General features: G+C 44.3%; 1 protein-coding gene and 1 pseudogene across 3 annotated transcripts in view; one reads left to right on the top strand and one right to left on the bottom strand.

The window, feature by feature from the left end:
• The window catches only part of IDH3A (isocitrate dehydrogenase (NAD(+)) 3 catalytic subunit alpha), a 110,455-nt gene that overhangs the window by 9,741 nt on the left and 75,835 nt on the right, over window positions 1-24,879 (bottom strand). For all 3 annotated transcript variants that reach the window (XM_063926558.1, XM_063926560.1, XM_063926559.1), the window contains exons 7-9: window positions 19,285-19,387; window positions 19,064-19,128; window positions 10,643-10,727 (exon numbers count right to left, since the gene is read on the bottom strand). In XM_063926558.1, the coding sequence (XP_063782628.1) occupies window positions 10,643-10,727; window positions 19,064-19,128; window positions 19,285-19,387 (253 nt within the window). The remainder of the gene's footprint in view (window positions 1-10,642; window positions 10,728-19,063; window positions 19,129-19,284; window positions 19,388-24,879) is intronic.
• LOC134937748 (5S ribosomal RNA) lies at window positions 4,842-4,960 on the top strand (annotated as a pseudogene).

The following is a 24,879-nucleotide window of genomic DNA, read 5'->3' as shown; positions in this document are numbered from 1 at the left end:
GTTGCTCTACTGTATTGAGAATCATTCCTAGGAATTGAAGTCGTTGAGACGGAATCAGATGTGATTTCTTGAAGTTGACAATCCAACCGTGCTGAACTAGTACATTGTACGTGAGCAACGCATGTTGGAGAAGCATCTGTTGAGACGGAGCTTTGATTAACAGATCGTCCAAGTACGGAACTATTATCACTCCCAGGGATCTGAGATGAGCTATCATCACAGACATCACTTTGGTGAATACCCGAGGCGCTGACGAGAGGCCAAACGGTAGAGCCTGAAACTGGTAATGGTTTTGCCGAATCGAAAAACGCAAGAACCTCTGATGAGGTGGCCAAATCGGAATGTGTAAGTACGCATCCTTGAGATCCAGCACAATCATGAATTCCTGTGGCTCTAAACCTGCAATTACTGACCGCAGAGATTCCATCTTGAATCTGTAGTAAGTGACGTACTGATTGAGCCCCTTTAAGTTCAATATTGGCCTGACCGAGCCAACCGGCTTTGGTACCACAAATAGACTGGAATAATAACCCTGACCTTGTTGGTACACAGGGACCGGAATCAAAACTGCTGAATCCAGCAGAGACTGAATGGCAATTTGCAGAACCACCCTCTTGTCGTCCGACACAAGGAGTCCTGTCTTGAAAAACCGCAGTGGCGGGAGAAAGTCGAACTCTATCTTGTAACCTTTTAACACTAAATTGTGGATCTACCCATCTGTGGATGTCTGGAACCACGCCAAATGGAACCTCTGAAGGCGTGCCCCCACAACTGGAGATCAGAGATGGGCTGGGAGCCCGCCATGCCACTGGCTTGTCGGTGACCTTAGCGTCCTGACGACTGGTGTTGGTTTGTTGAAAACCACGTCCTCGACCTCGTCTACCAGGCATGGCTGTTCCTCTACCACGGCCTCGAAAGGGCTTTTGAACGCCGGCCCAGAGTATTTCCGTCTTGGAGGCAATGGTAGGAAAACAGACTTCCCTCCCGTGGCCTCAGAAATCGATTTGTCCAATTCAGGACCAAACAACTTCTCGCCACCGAGGAGACGAAAGTTTTGGATCCTGCACAGACCTGGATTCAAAATACACACATAATTATTTGAGAGCCAGAAATGGACAATAATATTTGGAAATTCCTATCTGTCCGTATGGCGGTGCGCCCGGAGTCATAAAACGGAAAGCAGTAGTAAATGTACAAGGAGAAAAGTATGACTCTTGTTTGGGTGCACTCTTATTAAATTATCTTAAGTGATAGTCAGTAAGTGATGAGCCTGAAACTTGATAATGTAGTCTTTAGCTTATACTCTTTTTCACACATAAGAATTCAACATGAGTAGCCATAAGTGTTTAATATGGGAAGTATGTCTCCCAAAAAAAATAAAAAAATATTTGTTTCAAAAAAATTATGAAATGTTCAGATCTTAATTATGCCTGGATAAATGCATATCGGAAGGTAGCTACATCTTAAGCTGCCTCCGTCTGCCAAAGATCTGTACAAACCGTGTTTGTATTACTGCGGCCCTGAATAGGGTTAAGTTCGTGAGTGGGAGAGCCCACACACTAGTTAACAATTCTAATAGTTTGCCACTATTATAGATAAATAAATTGTAACGAATAAAGGTTCAAGGGGTAGTAGGATTGAGTATAAGTGGTGATACTGCTGTTGGTGTTATTACTATAGGGAAGAGGGTCTTCCTACTTCACCGGGTATTCCCTAGCAGTCGCCTGTCTAGGTACTGACCCAGCCCGCCTCTGTTTAGCTTCCAAGATCGGACGAGATTGGGCGTGAACGTAGGGGTATGGTCGTAGAGAGAGCTAACCCTATATCACCAATGAGAGTGCACCGAAGCAGAAGGATTGATTCCTTCTCGGGAGAGGAATGATAAAGCTAAAATGAGAAGTTGAGTAGGTAACGGTAGACAGGTAGGTGTGAATCTGCTGTCCACGTTAGACTGGCGAGACGCGTCCCTGGGGACACACGCTTGCCAGAATCGTGGATGAGAGTTCACAGAAGGAAGAAAAGTGGGAACGTAGTTGAAGAATTGAGGAGATATTGAGAAAACAGTTGATTAGTTGCTATGGGTCTCCTTTCGGTCACCTATGTTGTTAAAAATTATGAATCTTAGTGACTGTGATAGGTATCATGCAGGTACCACAGAAAAGGAAGAAAAACAATGAATGTAATAATGATGACCATATACAGACCGACAAATTCATGTAATTGGTGCCGATTCACTGAATATGGTAAGTGTTATGTATGCTTAACACACTCTACTGATATTATATACCCGAAAACTTGTATAATACACTGAGGAAACCTTCAAGGTCACTTATGACAGTGGCAAAGTATATTACAGTCAACAACGATTATTGCTTATTTTGACACAGGATAGTGAGTGAGACTGATGAATTGTCACCCATGAAACAATCTACTTGGTGACATGTCCTCAAAAGGGACAAACACATAAAATATAACATTGAAAAGCTGCCAAGGGCAGGCTGATTGCAAGATCAAAAAAAAAAAATTCCCTGTGATAATGAATATATACAGTTATATTATTTCTTAATGTGCATGAACAGAAGATTTAAGCAGATATGCTGTGCTCATTCGCTAGGAACATCAGCTATGTGAATAACAATAATGTTTTCTGAGATGCACAATATATTTGGCTGAAGCATGAGGGTTGAACCAGTTGACAGATAAATGTTTAAATTTAACCCCTTCAGCCAGTAGACAGGCAGTGTGCCCGTAGAAAAAGTGGGGCCACAGATTGTCCACCCCTATCACAGGGTTATGTCACCAGGTTATATCACAATGTGCTCGCATCCGGGAGTGCATGTACATGCAACACAGTCTACCTTGAAAATATTGAACTAAGGCAGAAATGCTTAATCAAAGAGGGCAAAGAATATCACCCAGCAAAAAATCCATATGTCCTGTGACCTTCAAACAGCCGACAGGCGGTGTGCCCGCTGAAAAAGCGGGGAACAAATTAATTTAATACACACCCCTATCATAGGGTTGTATAGCAGTGTACCTTCATGTGGAAATGTGCCCACGTGCAATATAGCTGGACAATATTCAGCTACTGCATATCAATAGGGCATTAAATATCACCAAATCCAGTGTCCGACAGGCAAAGTGCCCGTAATGAAATAAGTAAGGTATTAAGTATCACCCATTCAGACGTCAGACAGGAGAGGTGCCCACTAGAAAGACAATATTCAGCTACTGCATATCAATAGGGCATTAAATATCACCAAATCCAGTGTCCGACAGGCAAAGTGCCCGCAATGAAATAAGTAAGGTATTAAGGATCACCCATTCAGACAGGAGAGGTGCCCACTAGAAAAACGCGTTTCATCCGGTCACGGGCTTGTTCACTTTCATTCTGAGCTGCTCAGAATGAAAGTAAACAAGCCCGTGACCGGGTGAAACGCGTTTTTCTAGTGGGCACCTCTCCTGTCTGAATGGGTGATCCTTAATACCTTACTTATTTCATTGCAGGCACTTTGCCTGTCGGACACTGGATTTGGTGATATTTAATGCCCTATTGATATGCAGTAGCTGAATATTGTCCAGCTATATTGCACGTGGGCACATTTCCACATGATGGTACACTGCTATACAACCCTATGATAGGGGTGTGTATTAAATTAATTTGTTCCCCGCTTTTTCAGCGGGCACACCGCCTGTCGGCTGTTTGAAGGTCACAGGACATATGGATTTTTTGCTGGGTGATATTCTTTGCCCTCTTTGATTAAGCATTTCTGCCTTAGTTCAATATTTTCAAGGTAGACTGTGTTGCATGTACATGCACTCCCGGATGCGAGCACATTGTGATATAACCTGGTGACATAACCCTGTGATAGGGGTGGACAATCTGTGGCCCCGCTTTTTCTACGGGCACACTGCCTGTCTACTGGCTGAAGGGGTTAAATTTAAACATTTATCTGTCTTAACTGGTTCAACCCTCATGCTTCAGCCAAATATATTGTGCATCTCAGAAAACATTATTGTTATTCACATAGCTGATGATCCTAGCGAATGAGCACAGCATATCTGCTTAAATCTTCTGTTCATGCACATTAAGAAATAATATAACTGTATATATTCATTATCACAGGGAAAGATTTGTTTGATCTTGCAATCAGCCTGCCCTTGGCAGCTTTTCAATGTTATATTTTATGTGTTTGTCCCTTTGAGGACATGTCACCAAGTAGATTGTTTCATGGGTGACAATTCATCAGTCTCACTCACTATCCTGAGTCAAAATAAGCAATAATCGTTGTTGACTGTAATATACTTTGCCACTGTCATAAGTGACCTTGAAGGTTTCCTCAGTGTATTATACAAGTTTTCGGGTATATAATATCAGTAGGGTGTGTTAAGCATACATAACACTTACCATATTCAGTGAATCGGCACCAATTACATGAATTTGTCGGTCTGTATATGGTCATCATTATTACATTCATTGTTTTTCTTCCTTTTCTGTGGTACCTGCATGATACCTATCACAGTCACTAAGATTCATCATTTTTAACAACATAGGTGACCGAAAGGAGACCCATAGCAACTAATCAACTGTTTTCTCAATATCTCCTCAATTCTTCAACTACGTTCCCACTTTTCTTCCTTCTGTGAACTCTCATCCACGATTCTGGCAAGCGTGTCCCCCCAGGGACGCGTCTCGCCAGTCTAACGTGGACAGCAGATTCACACCTACCTGTCTACCGTTACCTACTCAACTTCTCATTTTAGCTTTATCATTCCTCTCCCGAGAAGGAATCAATCCTTCCGCTTCGGTGCACTCTCATTGGTGATATAGGGTTAGCTCTCTCTACGACCATACCCCTACGTTCACGCCCAATCTCGTCCGATCTTGGAAGCTAAACGGAGGCGGGCTGGGTCAGTACCTAGACAGGCGACTGCTAGGGAATACCAGGTGAAGTAGGAAGACCCTCTTCCCTATAGTAATAACACCAACAGCAGTATCACCACTTATACTCAATCCTACTACCCCTTGAACCTTTATTCGTTGCAATTTATTTATCTATAATAGTGGCAAACTATTAGAATTGTTAACTAGTGTGTGGGCTCTCCCACTCACGAACTTAACCCTATTCAGGGCCGCAGTAATACAAACACGGTTTGTACAGATCTTTGGCAGACGGAGGCAGCTTAAGATGTAGCTACCTTCCGATATGCATTTATCCAGGCATAATTAAGATCTGAACATTTCATAATTTTTTTGAAACAAATATTTTTTTTTTTTTTTTTGGGGAGACATACTTCCCATATTATACACTTATGGCTACTCATGTTGAATTCTTATGTGTGAAAAAGAGTATAAGCTAAAGACTACATTATCAAGTTTCAGGCTCATCACTTACTGACTATCACTTAAGATAATTTAATAAGAGTGCGCCCAAACAAGAGTCATACTTTTCTCCTTGTACATTTACTACAACTTCTCGCCACCATAAGGTAACGCCTCTATACCTCTCTTAACCTCTGCCTCCGCTTGCCAAGACCGCAGCCAGAGTGCTCGTCGTGCCATAACTAGCGACGATGAAAGGCGAGAAGCGAGCCGACAGACGTCAGTAGAAGCTGTACATAGATACTCAGCAGCTTCACAGATTTGATCAGCGAGAAGTATAAGGTGATCGTCATGTAGGCCAGTCTTGAGTTCTGTTATCCATAAAATTAGCGCCTTAGTTACCCAAATGCCAACCAACCCAGGTCTAAGCAACACTCCTGCTGCTATATACATGGACTTTAGCATAGCTTCTAGTTTACGGTCTGAAGGGTCTTTAAGCGTAGTAGCAGTTGGTACTGGTATGGTTAATTTTTTTGTAAGTTTTGACACAGACGAATCCACCATTGGCGGATTTTCCCATGCAGATGTCACAGACTCTGTAAACGGGTAACTAGACTTAAATCGGCGAGGTATAGAAAACAGTTTATCTGGATTCTTCCGTGTTTCTACGAACATCTTATTTAGAGATTCCGAAACAGGAAAACACATGGGAGATCTGTGTCGTTTACTAAAGACCACCTCATCATTTGTGAGAGGCTCCTCAGTCTCCGTAAACTTCAGAGACTGACGCACCGCCCTGATGAGATTATCAATGCCTGGGCTGTCAAAATCTTCACTATCTGACTGCTGGTCTAAATGCCCTCCTCACCCTCATCTTGCGCAGTGAGGTCTGGCATAGAATCGTCAGAATGCAACATAGCAGAAACAGGTAAATCATAAGACAAATGAAAATGATCCCTTCTACCCAAAGTGGACTTGGACCTTTGCAAAGGCTGAGACCCTCCGGTAGTTTTGGCGGTCTCACCCGAGACTCAGATCTTGCCGCTTCCCGCTCATGTCGAGTGGCGGCCAATTCTGATTGCAACCCAGCCATTACATCTGCTAGCATTGCCCATGGAGGGTCCGGGGATGAAACCGGCGCGGCAATTGTATTTGTATCTGAATTTACAAAACATACTGTACATGTGGTAGAACCATCCAGTAACACACCCTTACAGACATTGCAGTGAAACGGCTTTTTAGTTTTTGCTGGGGCCTTACTCATTATGCAGACAGACAACACAATATACAAAGAAAGACAACTTGCACGACTCAGTAAAATTGTTACTAAGGAGTGTCTAATATATATATATATGGCCGAAATGCAGTGCACGTGGCCAGTACTATATGAAACCTGATCCCAAATTCCCACTAACACCCCTGTTCCATCCGGTGGAGTAGTGTTGTAGGACAGGATCTTCCAAACTGAAAGAGAAACAGGATTGAACAGGAAGCATGGTTAAAATGGCCGCCATGCCATGCTTACACTTATTATCAGAGTTTAGGTTATAACACACATTTAAAGTCTACAACCTGTAACTAACTGCATTAAAAAGCAACCCTGTTAATATAGTCTTAAAAGCCTATGCAATTAAACCACCACCCAGGAGCCTTGCCTTTCCATGTAAACATACTCTTTCCCCCTTTGCAGCTGCGCTGCTGTGAGGAGACTCGTGTCCCTTCCCCCCCCTCCCTGTACTCAGAGTACCGTTGTGCAGTGGACCAGAAATCTTGCAGGGAGCCTGTATAGGGGCGGGACGCGGTTGTGTGGACTTCCAGCGGGGAGAGGGTGCAGGGCGGATGTGCGCCCGGCACTGTGCACAGCATGTGGAACTGTGAGCGGCTTCGAGCGGCTCTGGCGGCGGTGGGCGGCAGCTAGCAGGGAGCACTGGCGCGCACAGTAACCTGTTCCCAACACAGCGGGGCGGCAGCGTGAGCTGACCGCTCCGTCCCCCAGCATACCTGAACTCCTGTGGTGAGGGGCTATGACGGGGCTTCTTCTGCAAGCTCCGTCCAGCCTTTCCTGCAGGATGATCTGCACTTGGCTGTGAGGGTGCTCTTTTAGTGGGGACCGACACGCCAGCAGCTGCTTGTAGCAGCCTCTAATATCCCGGACCCACGCTTTTTGGTAAAGTGGGAAGGGATGTGTAAAAAAAAAAAAAAAAAGTATAGAAAAAAAAATAAAAAAAAATAAGTATATGTGTTGCAGAGCTAGCACTCGTGCTTGTCATGCGGTGAGCACAGAAAAAACACTGGGGTACTCTGGGAATATGGAGGGGAGGAGAGTTACTAAATTTAAATATTCAGTGCCTTGTTCTGCTAAAGCCGTCCATATCCCCAAGAGTACTCCAGTGACCCCTAGTGGATGAAAAGGAAATAAACAACCTACTGCATTAAATGAGGTGATCCTTGCGTTTATTGATCTCCCGGATATGGGAGTTCTAGTCATTAGAACCCTGCCATGTATACATTTCTTAACACTTTCTCGTCTATAGCATAGGGTGTTATTGTCTGGGGATCTCCGGAAAATAATTACTAAGAAAGCATACTGTTTGAAAGAAGGAACTCGCCTCTTTCAAACAAGAGGGTCACAAGTGTGTATGTACCATAGGTGCCAGCCCACCAAACGGAGAAGTTTGCTAGTATTTCTGCTCTACAGGGTGATATTGTCTGTTGATCACAAGACAATGACCACTAAGAGGTCACATCATCTGAAATAGGGGACACTACTCTTTCAAATGAGTGTGAACTTGTTTGTTTAAGTCATGATGGGAGAGATACTCCCCTACCCATTGACTTCATAATGATTTCCGCAGTGCAATGGTGTTTCTCTGGTGATCACCAAGAAAAACCTTGTCCGGGGCCATAACATTTGAAAGAGGAGTACCCTTTTCAAACAGAGGTTACCACCGAGTGTATGAGTGCCAAGATGCAGGAGATAGATCACTTTTAATGCCCTATACCCTATTTCCTTCCTTTTTTCCAAGTTATCAATATTTATAATGGAAGGGGGGCTCATATGTAATGTCATCAAGTCCCACCCTTTACGGATCTGCGAGATTCATTTTGGTACATTTTCTTCCACAGTTGAACCTACTGCAGTGGTTAGGGAGAGTTCCACTCGTCCTTAGCAATTACGGTGTTAAACAGGAGCGCTGAAGACTAGCTTGACAAGAAAAGCTTAAGGCTAACAAGTATAAATCTGAGCGTATTTGGTCACTCATTATCTTTATGACATTTAAAGATCTTAGAACATGTCTTCTTTTCATAGGGCAGACTCTGAGATAAAAACATGTCAGCTGAAAGCAATAATACCAATAAGGCACTGGTTCCCAAACGCAATCCTCAAGGTGCACCAAAAGTCCAAGTGTTATTGATATTCCTGCTTGTGCACAGATGGTACAATCAAACTGACTGAGGTGCTAATTAAGTCATTTGTGCCTAAGCATGGATATCCTTAAAACCTAGACTGTTGCGGTGCCTTGAGGGCTGCGATTGGGAACAACTGTAATAAGGTTTATGGTAGATCTTCCATTTATCCACACAAAATGTGGCTCAGACGCCAATAACAGATCTAGGGTTCCCACATGAGGAAAAAGTTATCTAGAGCAGTGGTTCCCAAAATCGGTCCTCAAGGAACATTAACGGTCCTGGTTTTAAGTATATTCATGCTTGGCCCCAGGGGACTAAATTAGTATCTCAGTCAATATGATTTAACCATCTGTGCTGAGCCATGGATATACTTAAACTTGGGCCGTTACTGCTCCTTAAGGAACGAGTTTGGGAACCACTGATCTAGAGTAAAGCATGAAGGCAGTCTTGGAATTGTCCTACTGAGACTAGTCATAACAAGGCTCACAATAAGTAAATTATGTTAAATTAGTTCATGTAATGGCAGGTCCAGTAATTCGATTGTGCAGGCCATTTATTTTGTTTCCTTGTATTTGACAACAGCAATACCCAGGTCTGTGCATTGAATAGACCTGTATCCCCACAGCAGATCAATTATCTTATGTAAGGCCCAGATAGTAGTTTTACTTGGGTGTAATAAAGGTCTGAACAATATAAGTGTCTCCTTAAAATACTGTAATCTAAAATATTTTCACATGAACAAGATTTATATTTTTGTTTAACCAGATGCGACCATACCGGCATGTGCCTTATCTGATCTGGTCGCACAGGACGCGACCAGTCAGATAGTCAGTGTGTGCAACTGCATGGAAGAGAAGAAACTTCCCACTACTGCCACTCTAAGAGGGACCCTGCACTCTCCCCAAGTGTTTGCTGTGCTGCCGTTCACTGCTGATTGGTCAGCATGGCAGGACAATAGTAGCCACTGGGGAAATGTAAATGCCCCCCCACCCCCCAGCACCTGGTGGCTGTGATGCTGTTGAAATGATAGTCGCAATGTTCGTCCTCGTCAATGTGCGGCACTCAGGGTACTTGCATCAACTCTTAAGAAGGCGCCTCACGCCAAAACGCTGGTTAACGTTTCAGTTTTGATGCAAACTTTCATCAGTTCGTCTGACGAACGTTTGCATTAAAACTGAAACGTTAACCAGCGTTTTGGCGTGAGGTGCCTTCTTGTTAAGAGTTGATGCAAGTCCCCCGAGTGCCGCACATTGACAAGGACTATATTTCTCTACCGCCTGGTAGTGTATTGATGATACCGGGGCACCTACTGTTGGAATTGTCATGCTACCACTACAGTGAAAGCACCGCCAGCTTTCAAAAGTGACCAAAACATCAGCCAGAAAGCATAGGAGCTGAGATGTGGTCTGTGGTCACCACCTGCAGAACAACTCCTTTATTGGGGGTGTCTTGCTAATTGCCTATAATTTCCACCTGTTGTCTATTCCATTTGCACAACAGCATGTGAAATTGATTGTCAATCAGCGTTGCTTCCTAAGTGGACAGTTTGATTTCACAGAAGTGTGATTGACTTGGAGCTACATTGTGTTGTTTAAGTGTTACCTTTATTTTTTTGAGCAGTATATGTATAATATATATATATATATATATATATATATATACACATACATACATACATACATATATATATATACACATATACACACTTTCTTTTATTAAAATCATTTTGGATAGGTTTAAATGCATATTGTTCACCGAATTCACACATAATAAAAAATAAAAAAAAGTTATAAGTCATATTATGACTATTCGGGCTATTACGGTCTGGCTAAATTCTTAAAAATAGTTTAAGATTTATGTACATTTCTATGTTCACTTTATTGTGAAATGGATGTAAGGTATATTTACCGACTCAAAGATCGCAACGCCGTTAGCACCAATATTTCCACTTGGCGTGACCCCCAGACCTCCAATCAGACCTGCACACAGATCACTTTAAAAGGAGAGAAGATCAAGAAAAGTGAATTTTTATATTTCTCAATTCAGGTGGCAAGCACAGTGAGATCTACCGACATGTAGGACCATTACATATTGAACAAACTTCCTCGTACACACAGGCATTATTTTAAAAAGAGTTAAATGGTGTTCTTAAAACCTATTAAACAAAAAGACTAACAGAATGGTCCAGGATAGGCTTTGTGTCAACTATAATGTTGATTGCAGCATTCAGAAGCATTAATGCTACAACAGTGTTATATTGGAACACTGAAATACATTGTGTTTTCTAAGTGAGTGGTTTCCAAACTTGGGGGGTAGATGTAAGAAGGGTCATTATGGGGGAGAAGAAATATCATCGCCGTTATGTGTGCTGATAGCACTTCTCCCCCATGTATAAAAGAGGAGATGTGTGCAAGGTGACAGCAGCACGGATATCTACAAGATAGCACACCTATATGTGGGGGCAATGTATGAATGGTCAGTGGGACTGACCTGTCTGACACCTACAGTAATCGATTTTGACAGCTGCAGGTGTCTTTGCCCATCACAGCTCAGTCCATGGCTGCAGCGGATGCCGGCTCCGGGCTGCATAGGAGATCTTGCAAGAGTAGCGAGATCTTGCGCATGCCCAGACAGCCGGTCGGGGGAGAGACAGCCCATCAGCACTGGGCTGATGCGCGGTGGGTGGGTCTGGCAGAGATTGCCGGAGAGGGGAGTTTTCACTTCCCCGCTTCAGCATCTGAAATGTTAATACACCTGGGCGCCGCTGCTTCCTTTCTGAGGTGAAGCAGGAAGCGTTATACCCATATAATACACCTTGAGTCCTATTGAAGAAAGAGCGCTGTATAAATACAATTATTATTATCATTCTTACCCCTCAGTCCTCAAGAAGCACATCTGCAGGGTGACCTGGAAAACATGAACTGTTGGTGCTCCTTGAGGACTGAGCTTGGAAACCACTGCTCTAAGCTTACCAGCAGCAAAGTGTACAAAGCCAGGATAACGTACTGTACAAGGTTTTGTTTATAATTTACAGGGTTGATTTTCAACATCTCTAGATGTGAGCCCTTAACGAGGAGGAGTTTTAGTAAAGCAGTATTAGGGCTGGAATTCTTACTCCAAGGTTGTGGAGTTGGCCAAGACTATCCCCTATATCCAGCGTTATGCCTCTCGTGCCCCCTAGTGGACAATCAAGAAAAAAAGCATTTCAAATTTCAACAGAAGCTGACCAGAATTTAAGCAGGCTAAAAGGTACCTCTCGTTACATTCAATGCATGCTACTTTCATTGACATCAGCAAAATGTGGTCTAAAACATAGGAAGAAAAAATCTGCTCTCTTTAGACAGTTCTTGAACCCACAGGCAGAGAGGCAGTACTATGGTCTCTACATATTGCAGGACAGCACATGTTCCTCTCTACACCTGGAGGTCTAAACAGACGTAACAGGTTGGGAGGTCTCAAAAAATAAATACATCAAATATAAGTGTGAGATTTTTTCTTTGAAATATAAAAAGGTATCTGCAACCAATATATGAAAGCACAATTATTAAGTCTTACTTGTTTCCCTGTATGTAATACCAGCAATTCTGCAATAATTAATCACACAAAATTATCACATGAAATAGATGATAGTACCTGGCAACCAGTATACAACATTCTTCCTATACTAGGCATTCCAAGGACAACTGTATCAAGGAAAAATAACATGGCTCCATTACAAATCTCTCAAAGACAAAATACTGGGAACACATACAGGGCCAACAGTCCCATGAAGGAGTGGCAGCCTACATCAGTTCTGTATGCAGCAGTCACCAAATTTGAAATCTTCTTAATGGAACAATACTATACATAGCTCTGGACAGAACATTTCTCCCATACTGTAAGCAAAAACTGCATCAACAGAAGACACCTAACTTTCACATAACGGAAAATGTCTTACTTGGTCCCAGATTTAAGAAGACTCTTGTTTGGGTGCACTCTTGTTAAAGTCATTATGACAGTATTAAAACATAGCGTTTATTATCAATGATTAAAATATAATTCAGTATCCACTCGTGTTCTCCCCATGGAGTTGGTACATGTAAACAAAACACAAACAAAACAAACGGTAGGGTATAAAAAAATAAAGTATGTTCTGGTTTGGTCTATACCCAAAATAGACTGGCATAGGGATGTAGGCACAAATAGTCATACATCTGTCTTATGCCTTACCAGTACAAGCAATGCTCGTTTTAATGGGACCTGAATAGGTCATGCGTATATAGGTACCTCTTATAATAGGAGTATCTATTCCATACAGATGTTTCCACAGTTATCTTGAGTAGTTTTCTGTGCCTAGTCACAACATGACTTATTAGCATAAACCCTTCAGCTATTGTTCTCAACTGCAATACAATACAGAGAACAATACAGCAGGGGATTAAGTCTGACTGGCCAGTCACAGTTAATCCTATTAACAGTCAAGATAAATGTGGATACATCTGTATCTCTGCTCTTACATATCATTCTCCAATGTCTATAATGTTTCGTCAACACATAAAACTATCTCCAATATCTGAAATGTTTTCTCGGCACATGAATTTATAAAGTACGTCTGTATATCAATCAGATTATGTGAGTTATACATCAAATGCCTGCCTGAGATGAATCAAAGTGTAGATCAGAATTGGAAAGAAGAAGCAGTGGTGATCCAGCTGTTGGTATTGAGTTGGAAAAAGCAATCTCAAATTACTACACTGGGTATTCTCTGAGGGTCACCCCACAGATACTGACCCAGCCCATCACCGTTTTGCTTCCAAGATCGGACGAGATTGGGCTCTGGCGGTGAAGTAGTGTTCACTCTAGGTGTCTTTCACAGGGCGCTGCGCCCTGCCCCTTTTTTAGACACCTAAATGCCGCCCTGCCCGTTTGCGTGCGCCCTCCCGCCCCGCACTTTGCTGCCCGCCGGACCCCACCACGCCGCCGGACACATTAAGCACACTGTCCCCAGTGATTGCAAAAACCCGGTGACGCGCTCCTCATTAGGCCAATCCCTAAGGGGGATTTTTGTATGTTTGCCTGATGCTGGTCCCGGGCTGAATGATGTAAAGAGGAGGTGGAGCCAATTTCCCTTCCTCTTTGGCGCTTGTCTGGCTGCTTGCGGCAGGTGAGTGAAGGCTAGTGACGAGTGCGGGTGATGGATAGGTTGCCACAGCGTTTCTGGGGGGTGCTGGCGATTTGCAGGGATCGGTGTCCTCCATGATCTTGTAGGTAAAGCTGGGCTTTGTGACTGGGGCTTCCCGCGGTGCCGTCTGAGGCGGTGGCCGCGCTGTCGCTCTTGCTTTGAGGTGTCCGCTACGGCCCTGGGGGGGGGACAAGGTGGTTACTGCAATGTGCCTCAGTGCTCTTACCTGGTGCAGTGTGCCTCAGTGCTCTTACCTGGTGCAGTGTGCCTCAGTGCTCTTACCTGGTGCAGCGTGCCTCAGTGCTCTTACCTGGTGCAGTGTGCCTCAGTGCTCTTACCTGGTGCAGTGTGCCTCAGTGCTCTTACCTGGTGCAGTGTGCTTCAGTGCTCTTACCTGGTGCAGTGTGCTTCAGTGCTCTTACCTGGTGCAGTGTGCTCTACCGGGTGCATTGTGTATAACGCGCTCTACCGGGCGCAGTGTGTATAACGCGTTCTAACTGGCGCAATATGTATAACGCGTTCTGCCTGGCGCAATGTGTATAACGCGCTCTGCCTGGCGCAATGTGTATAACGCGCTCTGGCGCAATGTGTATAACGCGCTCTGCCTGGCGCAATGTGTATAACGCGCTCTGCCTGGCGCAATGTGTATAACGCGCTCTGCCTGGCGCAATGTGTATAACGCGCTCTGCCTGGCGCAATGTGTATAACGTGCTCTGCCTGGCGCAATGTGTATAACGTGCTGTACCTGGTGCAAAGTGTATAACGTGCTGTACCTGGTGCAAAGTGTATAACGTGCTCTGCCTGGCGCAATGTGTATAACGTGCTCTGCCTGGCGCAATGTGTATAACGTGCTCTACCTGGTGCAATGTGTATAACGTGCTGCACCTGGTGCAAAGTGTATAACGTGCTGTACCTGGCGCAATGTGTATAACGTGCTGTACCTGGTGCAATGTGTATAACGTGCTCTGCCTGGCGCAATGTGTATAACGTGCTCTGCCTGGCGCAATGTGTATAACGTGCTCTACCTGGTGCAATGTGTATAACGTGCTCTACCTGGTGCAATGTGTATAACGTGCTCTACCTGGTGCAAAGTGTATAACGTGCTGTACCTGGCGCAATGTGTATAACGTGCTGTACCTGGTGCAAAGTGTATAACGTGCTGTACCTGGCGCAATATGTATAACGTGCTCTACCTGTCGCAGTGTGTATAGGAGGTTCTACCCGGTGCAGTGTGTATTAGCTGCACTACTGTGTGGTGTAATGGGAAGTGCCACTATTATGTGGCCATGCCCCTTCCCCACGAAAAACAACGCCCCTAAATTTTTGCACTGTCCATTCTTTAGCATGTGGGAATGGGAGGACCAAGCATTTTAGTATGTACCTAATTTTGCCCTTCTAACTGAAAAATGTGCCCTCCCGAATGAAAAATGTGCCCTCCCCGTGATCAGCACCCTGCCCTAAAAAAATCCTAGAGTGAACACTATGAGGTATGATAGTAAACAGTGAATAGGGTATTCCACTCACCAATGAGAGTGCACCTAATCAATAGATTTTAGAAAAAGATGTGGATCTGCTGTCTGCGTTAGACCAAGGATTAATCCCTGGAATCGTAGATGAGAGTCCACGAAATATTACAAAGAGAAGAAAGGAGATAGGCAAGATTTCAAATATGGATTGAAGCATTGGAAGTGAGCAAGCCCGCAAGACGGGTGAAACGCGTTTTCCTAGCCTATAATGCAATAGGACCTTGAACCTTTTCAGCAAACCACGCTATAGGACCTAATCTCGGGAGACTACCATTACAGCAAGCTTTCTCCAACTGACCCAGGGACCTGGACGGTATCCGGTATCATAATTTATACTTTTACACTCACGTTTGGAAGGGTGTCAGAAGTCTATTTGACATATAGGAGAGTTCCCCCAGTACTTAGGGACTGCGGGTACCACAGCAAATAATATACTTCTCTAACTGACCCAGGGATCTGGGCGGTATCTAGTATCACAATCTATATTACTACACTCATATGCTTGCAAGGGTGTCAGAACTCTAATTGACATATAGGAGAACTCTCACATTATTTAGGGACCACGAGCAACACAGCAAATACTACACAATATATCGCCTTAAATGAGTGGTCTCTATGTGATGTATAGATGAGTCTATATATGTGTACAAGGAAATGGTCTCTCATATTGTTATATAGTGTTACACGTGAAGAGCTCCATTACCGAATATGAGTATTCAAACCATGGTGACAACCCTGCACATGTAAGGAATCATAATATTTTTCCGGAATTACAGATAACTTCCTATACAGAAGAGAACATATATTTGCTTTCTTCTATGACGTATCTCTGTATAAAATTGATTGCTCCAGTGTTCTTATCATAGACTCTTTCAGAATTTGAACAGGAGATTTTGGTTGACACAGCCTAATAGTTTGTATAAACTGAGACTGTATATGGATAAAAGATAACTTCATATTCCCTCAGTACGAGGTCTTTATGGAGAATACAATCCATATTTGAAATCTTACCCATCTTCTTTCTTCTCTTCAAATCTTTGTAATACTTCGTGGACTCTCATCCACGATTCCAGGGATTAATCCTTGGTCTAACGCAGACAGCAGATCCACATCTTTTTCTAAAATCTATTGATTAGGTGCACTCTCATTGGTGAGTGGAATACCCTATTCACTGTTTACTATCATACCTCACCGCCAGAGCCCAATCTCGTCCGATCTTGGAAGCAAAACGGTGATGGGCTGGGTCAGTATCTGTGGGGTGACCCTCAGATAATACCCAGTGTAGTAATTTGAGATTGCTTTTTTCCAACTCAATACCAACAGCAGGATCACCACTGCTTCTTCTTTCCAATTCTGATCTACACTTTGATTCATCTCAGGCAGGCATTTAATGTATAACTCAGATAATCTGATTGATATACAGACGTACTCTATAAATTCATGTGCCGAGAAAACATTTCAGATATTGGAGATAGTTTTATGTGTTGACGAAACATTCTAGACATTGGAGAATAATATGAAAGAGCAGAGATATGGAATAGATACTCCCGTTAATCCCCTGCTGTAATGACTTAATCCCCTGCTGTATTGTTCTCTGTATTGTATTGCAGTTGAGAACAATAGCTGAAGGGTTTATGCTAATAAATCATGTTGTGACTAGGCACAGAAAACTACTCAAGATAACTGTGGAAACATCTGTATGGAACAGATACTCCTGTTATACGAGGTACCTATATACGCATGACCTATTCAGGTCCCATTAAAACAAGCATTGCTTGTACTGGTAAGGCATAAGACAGATGTATGACTATTTGTGCCTACATCCCTATGCCAGTCTATTTTGGGTATAGACCAAACCAGAACATACTTTTATTTTTTACACTCTACCGTTTGTTTTGTTTACATGTACCAACTCCATGGGGAGAACACGAGTGGATACTGAATTATATTTTAATCATTGATAATAAACGCTATGTTTTATTACTGTCATAATGACTTTAACAAGAGTGCACCCAAACAAGAGTCTTCTTTAATCCATTTGTTATAGTTTCCCCTCTGACTCTGGGTGCACCACCAGATTTCCATTAGAGACTTCTCTCTGTATAAATGAATACTGGTTCTGAAATACACACTGAATTGTGTAAGACTGGTGCGGAATCACCAACTTCTCTTGGTCCCAGATTTATCAAGCCTTGGAAAGTGATAAATTGCACGGTGAAAAAGTACCAACCAACCAGCTCCTATCTGCCATGTTACAGGTTGTGTTTAAAAAAAAAAATAGTAAGGATCTGATTGGTTGGTTCTATATCACTGTGCAATTAATCACTCTCCAGGCTTTGATAAATCGGAGCCTTGATTTCTTAAATGTAGAAAAAAAAAAAAAGGAAAAAAAAGGAAGATATTTCTGCATGATCCTGCAGTTCTCCTACTGACTAGTTAAATGTATCTTTTGCTTGCAGTTATACCCCTTTCACACAGAAACTGAAATTACCGGGTGAAGCAGTTCTATCTGGTAATTTCATGAAACACACAGGTTGAAATTCCCGGGACTTCGACCCTGGAATTTAATAGGGTCGGAGACATGGGAATTTCGACCCTGGTTGACCGTTTCACACAGACAAAATACCCGTGTTGATCTCCAAATGACCGGGTCAAAATTCTCGACCCGGTAATTTGCTTGTCTGTGTAAAAGGAAAGAAGGGGGTAATTGCCAGGACTTTCACAGTTTTCTGTCTGGAAGCGGTATCACCAACCACAGAACTACCTCTTGAATTATCCTCTGAAGATGTTGCTTTTGTACAGTTATATAAGAAGCCACAGCTTCAAAATGGTTCTACAGTGTGAAAATGGTCTGGAGTATAACCAGTCTCCTCAATAACGAGTATCAGGAGGAAGCAGTGCTGTCTACCAATTATAGGGCAAACAAAGAGAATAATGAGGCTATATTAAATGTAAAGATAAGAAAACAACTATAAAGCAATGTAAAGTTTAGTTAAACAGAAAGGAAAAAAACACACTGTAGACAAAACGACTAATGTCAAGTAGTAATAAATAGGACAATAATCAACTGAGCAAATAATTCTTACTGTAACCTTTGGTATGGTAAATATTTGCACAGTGCTGTAGCCCATATTGTTAGCATTAACAGTACACATTTGAACAGTTGTAAAATGCTGCTGCCAAAGTTAATACCATTAAAATGACACAAATGACCAGTGAGGAACTACAGCTATTGCTTGTCCACACGAATGGGAAAATACTATCAAGATATACATTGATCTAGATGCTTCAGGAAGGAAACCTGTAATGCGGAAGTGACCACAAGGGAAGGGTGCATATAATACCAATTTCATGCGTTTGAACAAAAAGATGAAAGGATCCCCTTGTCAGCTATGTACTCACTGCATTATGTGTGGAATGCAACTCGCTGCCCCAGGCACAGAAAAACGTGCAAAATATTTCTTACAAAGCGTGTTTGGATCTGAAACCCCCCGAGCTACAGCTGCGGACTAACACAAAGTGAAAAAGAAAGGTGACTAACAGATCTCACTGCGCTCACCCCCCCGAACTCTCTCATGCAAAACAGGAAATGTTCCGACAGTCTGAAGTATGAAGTGGTGTTAATACAGCGAAAATACGAACCTCAAAATGTCCCCGTACAAGTTTGGCATAACAAGCACATCAAATTGTGTGGGATCCTGGACCATCTGTAGACGGAGATAAAAGTAAATGATAACTGCTGGAAATACCACACACCAAGAGAAGAAGGACCAGTTATCACTACAAGTGGTAGGTGTGGTGTGCCGATTAGTTTGTGTTACTAGAAGGACAGAAGATCTTTATGTATGAGGTTATTATCTTACATTGAGACACACTGTATCCAAATACATTTCATTAAACTTTATGTCTTTGTAGTTTTCAGCAACCTCTCTGCATTTCTTCAGGAAAAGCCCATCAGACATCCTCCTGAAAATAAAGACAGCGAAATGATTAAAATAAGAATTTACTTACCGATAATTCTATTTCTCGTAGTCCGTAGTGGATGCTGGGGACTCCGTAAGGACCATGGGGAATAGCGGCTCCGCAGGAGACTGGGCACAAAAGTAAAGCTTTAGAACTACCTGGTGTGCACTGGCTCCTCCCCCTATGACCCTCCTCCAAGCCTCAGTTAGGATACTGTGCCCGGACGAGAGTACACAATAAGGAAGGATTTTGAATCCCGGGTAAGACTCATACCAGCCACACCAATCACACCGTACAACTTGTGATCTGAACCCAGTTAACAGTATGATAACAGAGGAGCCTCTAGAAAAGATGGCTCACTACAGCAATAACCCGATTTTTTTTTTTTTTGTAACAATAACTATGTACCAGTATTGCAGACAATCCGCACTTGGGATGGGCGCCCAGCATCCACTAAGGACTACGAGAAATAGAATTATCGGTAAGTAAATTCTTATTTTCTCTGACGTCCTAAGTGGATGCTGGGGACTCCGTAAGGACCATGGGGTTTATACCAAAGCTCCCAAACGGGCGGGAGAGTGCGGATGACTCTGCAGCACCAAATGAGAGAACTCCAGGTCCTCCTCAGCCAGGGTATCAAATTTGTAGAATTTTACAAACGTATTTGCTCCTGACCAAGTAGCTGCTCGGCAAAGTTGTAAAGCCGAGACCCCTCGGGCAGCCGCCCAAGATGAGCCCACCTTCCTTGTGGAATGGGCTTTTACAGATTTTGGCTGTGGCAGGCCTGTCACAGAATGTGCAAGCTGAATTGTACTACAAATCCAACGAGCAATAGTCTGCTTAGAAGCAGGAGCACCCAGCTTGTTGGGTGCATACAGAATAAACAACGAGTCAGATTTTCTGACTCCAGCCGTCCTGGAAACCTATATTTCCAGGGCTCTGACAACGTCTAGCAACTTGGAGTCCTCCAAGTCCCTAGTAGCCGCAGGCACCACAATAGGTTGATTCAGGTGAAACGCTGAAAACCACCTTAGGGAGAAACTGAGGACAAGTCCTCAATTCCGCCCTGTCCGAATGGAAAATCAGATGAGGGCTTTTACAGGATAAAGCCGCCAATTCTGACACGCACCTGGCCCAGGCCAGGGCCAACAGCATGACCACTTTCCATGTGAGATATTTTAACTCCACATATTTAAGTGGTTCAAACCAATGTGACTTTTGGAACCCAAAAACTACATTTAGATCCCAAGGTGCCACTGGAGGCACAAAAGGAGGCTGTATATACAGTACCCCTTTCACAAACGTCTGAACTTCAGGGACTGAAGCTAGTTCTTTTTGGAAGAAAATTGACAGGGCCGAAATTTGAACCTTAATGGACCCCCATTTCAGGCCCATAGACACTCCTGTTTGCAGGAAATGTAGGAATCGACCTAGTTGAAAATTCCTCCGTCTGGGCCTTACTGGCCTCGCACCACGCAACATATTTTCGCCAAATGCGGTGATAATGTTTTGCGGTTATATCTTTCCTGGCTTTGATCAGGATAGGGATGACTTCATCCGGAATGCCTTTTTCCTTCAGGATCCGGCGTTCAACCGCCCTGCCGTTAAACGCAGTCGCGGTAAGTCTTGGAACAGACAGGGTCCTTGCTGGAGCAGGTCCCTTCTTAGAGGTAGAGGCCACGGATCCTCCGTGAGCATCTCTTGAAGTTCCGGTTACCAAGTCCTTCTTGGCCAATCCGGAGCCACGAATATAGTGCTTACTCCTCTCCATCTTATAATTCTCAGTACCTTGGTTATGAGAGGCAGAGGAGGGAACACATACACTGACTGGTACACCCACTGTGTTACCAGAGCGTCTACAGCTATTGCCTGAGGGTCCCTTGACCTGGCGCAATACTTGTCGAGTTTTATAAACATGTGGAAGACTTCTGGGTGAAGTCCCCACTCTCCCGGGTGGAGGTCGTGTCTGCTGAGGAAGTCTGCTTCCCAGTTGTCCACTCCCGGAATGAATACTGCTGACAGTGCTATCACATGATTTTCCGCCCAGCGAAGAATCCTTGCAGCTTCTGCCATTGCCCTTCTGCTTCTTGTGTCACCCTGTCTGTTTACGTGGGTGACTGCCGTGATGTTGTCCGAATGGATCAACTCCGGGTGACCTTGAAGCAGAGGTCTTGCTGAGCTTAGAGCATTGTAAATGGCCCTTAGCTTCAGGATATTTATGTGAAGTGATGTCTCCAGGCTTGACCATAAGCTCTGGAAATTCCTTCCCTGTGTGACTGCTCCCCAGCCTCGCAGGCTGGCATCCGTGGTCACCAGGACCCAGTCCTGAATGTGCGGCCCTCTAGAAGATGAGCACTCTGCAACCACCACAGGAGAGACACCCTTGTGCTTGGTGACAGGGTTATCCGCTGATGCATCTGAAGATGCGACCCAGACCATTTGTCCAGCAGGTCCCACTGAAAAGTTCTTGCGTGGAATCTGCCGCATGGGATTGCTTCATAGGAAGCCACCATTTTTCCCAGAACCATCTCATTGTACTGAGACTTGGCTCGGTTATAGGAGGTTCCCGACTAGCTCGGATAACTCCCTGACTTTCTCCTCCGGGAGAAACATCTTTTTCTGGACTGTGTCCAGGATCATCCCTAAGAACAGAAGACGAGTCGTCGGAATCAGCTGCGATTTTGGAATATTGAGAATCCAATCATGCTGCCGCAACACTACCTGAGATAGTGCTACACCGACCTCCAACTGTTCCCTGGATCTTACCCTTATCAGGGAATCGTCCAAGTAAGGGATAACTAAAATTCCCTTCTTTCGAAGGAGTATCATCATTTCGGCCATTACCTTGGTAAAGACCCGGGGTGCCGTGGACCATCCATACGGCAGCGTCTGAAACTGATAGTGACAGTTCTGTACCATAAACCTGAGGTACCCTTGGTGAGAAGGGTAAATTGGGACATGAAGGTAAGCATCCTTGATGTCCCGAGACATCATGTAGTCCTCTTCTTCCAGGTTCGCAATCACTGCTCTGAGTGACTCAATCTTGAATTTGAACCTCTGTATGTAAGTGTTCAAAGATTTTAGATTTAGAATCGGTCTCACCGAGCCGTCCGGCTTCGGTACCACAACAGTGTGGAATAATACCCCGTTCCCTGTTGCAGGAGGGGTACCTTGATTATCACCTGCTGGGAATACAGCTTGTGAATGGCTTCCAAACCTGTCTCCCTGTCAGAAGGAGACATCGGTAAAGCCGACTTTAGGAAACGGCGAGGGGGAGACGTCTCGAATTCCAATTTGTACCCCTGAGATATCACCTGAAGGATCCAGGGGTCTACTTGCGAGTGAGACCACTGCGCGCTGAAATTCATTGAGACGGGCCCCCACCGTGCCTGATTCTGCTTGTAAAGCCCCAGCGTCATACTGAGGGCTTGGCAGAGGCGGGAGAGGGTTTCTGTTCCTGGGAACTGGCTGATTTCTGCAGCCTTTTTCCTCTCCCTCTGTCACGGGCAGAAATGAGGAACCTTTTGCCCGCTTGCCCACGAAAAGACTGCGCCTGATAATACGGCGTCTTCTCATGTTGAGAGGCGACCTGGGGTACAAACGTGGATTTCCCAGCTGTTGCCGTGGCCACCAGGTCTGAAAGATCGACCCCAAATAACTCCTCCCCTTAATAAGGCAATACTTCCAAATGCCGTTTGGAATCCGCATCACCTGACCACTGTCGTGTCCATAACCCTCTACTGGTAGAAATGGACAACGCACTTAGACTTGATGCCAGTCGGCAAATATTCCGCTGTGCATCACGCATATATAGAAATGCATCTTTTAAATGCTCTATAGGCAATAATACTGTCCCTATCTAGGGTATCAATATTTTCAGTCAGGGAATCCGACCATGCCAACCCAGCACTGCACATCCAGGCTGAGGCGATTGCTGGTCGCAGTATAACACCAGTATGTGTGTAAATACCTTTTAGGATGCCCTCCTGCTTTCTATCAGCAGGATCCTTAAGGGCGGCCATCTCAGGAGAGGGTAGAGCCCTTGTTCTTACAAGCGTGTGAGCGCTTTATCCACCCTAGGGGGTGTTTCCCAACGCACCCTAACCTCTGGCGGGAAAGGATATAATGCCAATAACATTTTTGAAATTATCAGTTGTTATCGGGGGAAAACCACGCATCATCACACACCTCATTTAATTTCTCAGATTCAGGAAAACTACAGGTAGTTTTTCCTCACCGAACATAATACCCCTTTTTGGTGGTACTCGTATTATCAGAAATGTGTAAAACATTTTTCATTGCCTCAATCATGTAACGTGTGGCCCTACTGGAAGTCACATTTGTCTCTTCACCGTCGACACTGGAGTCAGTATCCGTGTCGGCGTCTATATCTGCCATCTGAGGTAACGGGCGCTTTAGAGCCCCTGACGGCCTATGAGACGTCTGGACAGGCACAAGCTGAGTAGCCGGCTGTCTCATGTCAACCACTGTCTTTTATACAGAGCTGACACTGTTACGTAATTCCTTCCAACAGTTCATCCACTCAGGTGTCGACCCCCTAGGGGGTGACATCACTATTACAGGCAATCTGCTCCGTCTCCACATAATTTTTCTCCTCATACATGTCGACACAAACGTACCGACATACAGCACACACACAGGGAATGCTCTGATAGAGGACAGGACCCCACTAGCCCTTTGGGGAGACAGAGGGAGAGTTTGCCAGCACACACCAGAGCGCTATATATATACAGGGATAACCTTATATAAGTGTTTTTCCCCTTATAGCTGCTGTATCTTTAATACTGCGCGTAATTAGTGCCCCCCCTCTCTTTTTTAACCCTTTCTGTAGTGTAGTGACTGCAGGGGAGAGCCAGGGAGCTTCCCTCCAACGGAGCTGTGAGGGAAAACGGCGCCAGTGTGCTGAGGAGATAGGCTCCGCCCCCTTCTCGGCGGCCTTATCTCCCGTTTTTCTATGTATTCTGGCAGGGGTTAAATTCATCCATATAGCCCAGGAGCTATATGTGATGCATTTTTTGCCATCCAAGGTGTTTTTATTGCGTCTCAGGGCGCCCCCCCCCAGCGCCCTGCACCCTCAGTGACCGGAGTGTGAAGTGTGCTGAGAGCAATGGTGCACAGCTGCAGTGCTGTGCGCTACCTTGTTGAAGACAGGACGTCTTCTGCCGCCGATTTTCCGGACCTCTTCTGTCTTCTGGCTCTGTAAGGGGGCCGGCGGCGCGGCTCTGGGACCCATCCATGGCTGGGCCTGTGATCGTCCCTCTGGAGCTAATGTCCAGTAGCCTAAGAAGCCCAATCCACTCTGCACGCAGGTGAGTTCGCTTCTTCTCCCCTTAGTCCCTCGATGCAGTGAGCCTGTTGCCAGCAGGTCTCACTGAAAATAAAAAACCTAAAACTAAACTTTTCACTAAGCAGCTCAGGAGAGCCACCTAGTGTGCACCCTTCTCGTTCGGGCACAAAAATCTAACTGAGGCTTG

This window comes from Pseudophryne corroboree, chromosome 6, assembly GCF_028390025.1.
Source record: "Pseudophryne corroboree isolate aPseCor3 chromosome 6, aPseCor3.hap2, whole genome shotgun sequence".
Lineage (NCBI taxonomy): Eukaryota > Metazoa > Chordata > Amphibia > Anura > Myobatrachidae > Pseudophryne > Pseudophryne corroboree.
This window is presented reverse-complemented; position numbering and strand designations above follow the sequence as displayed.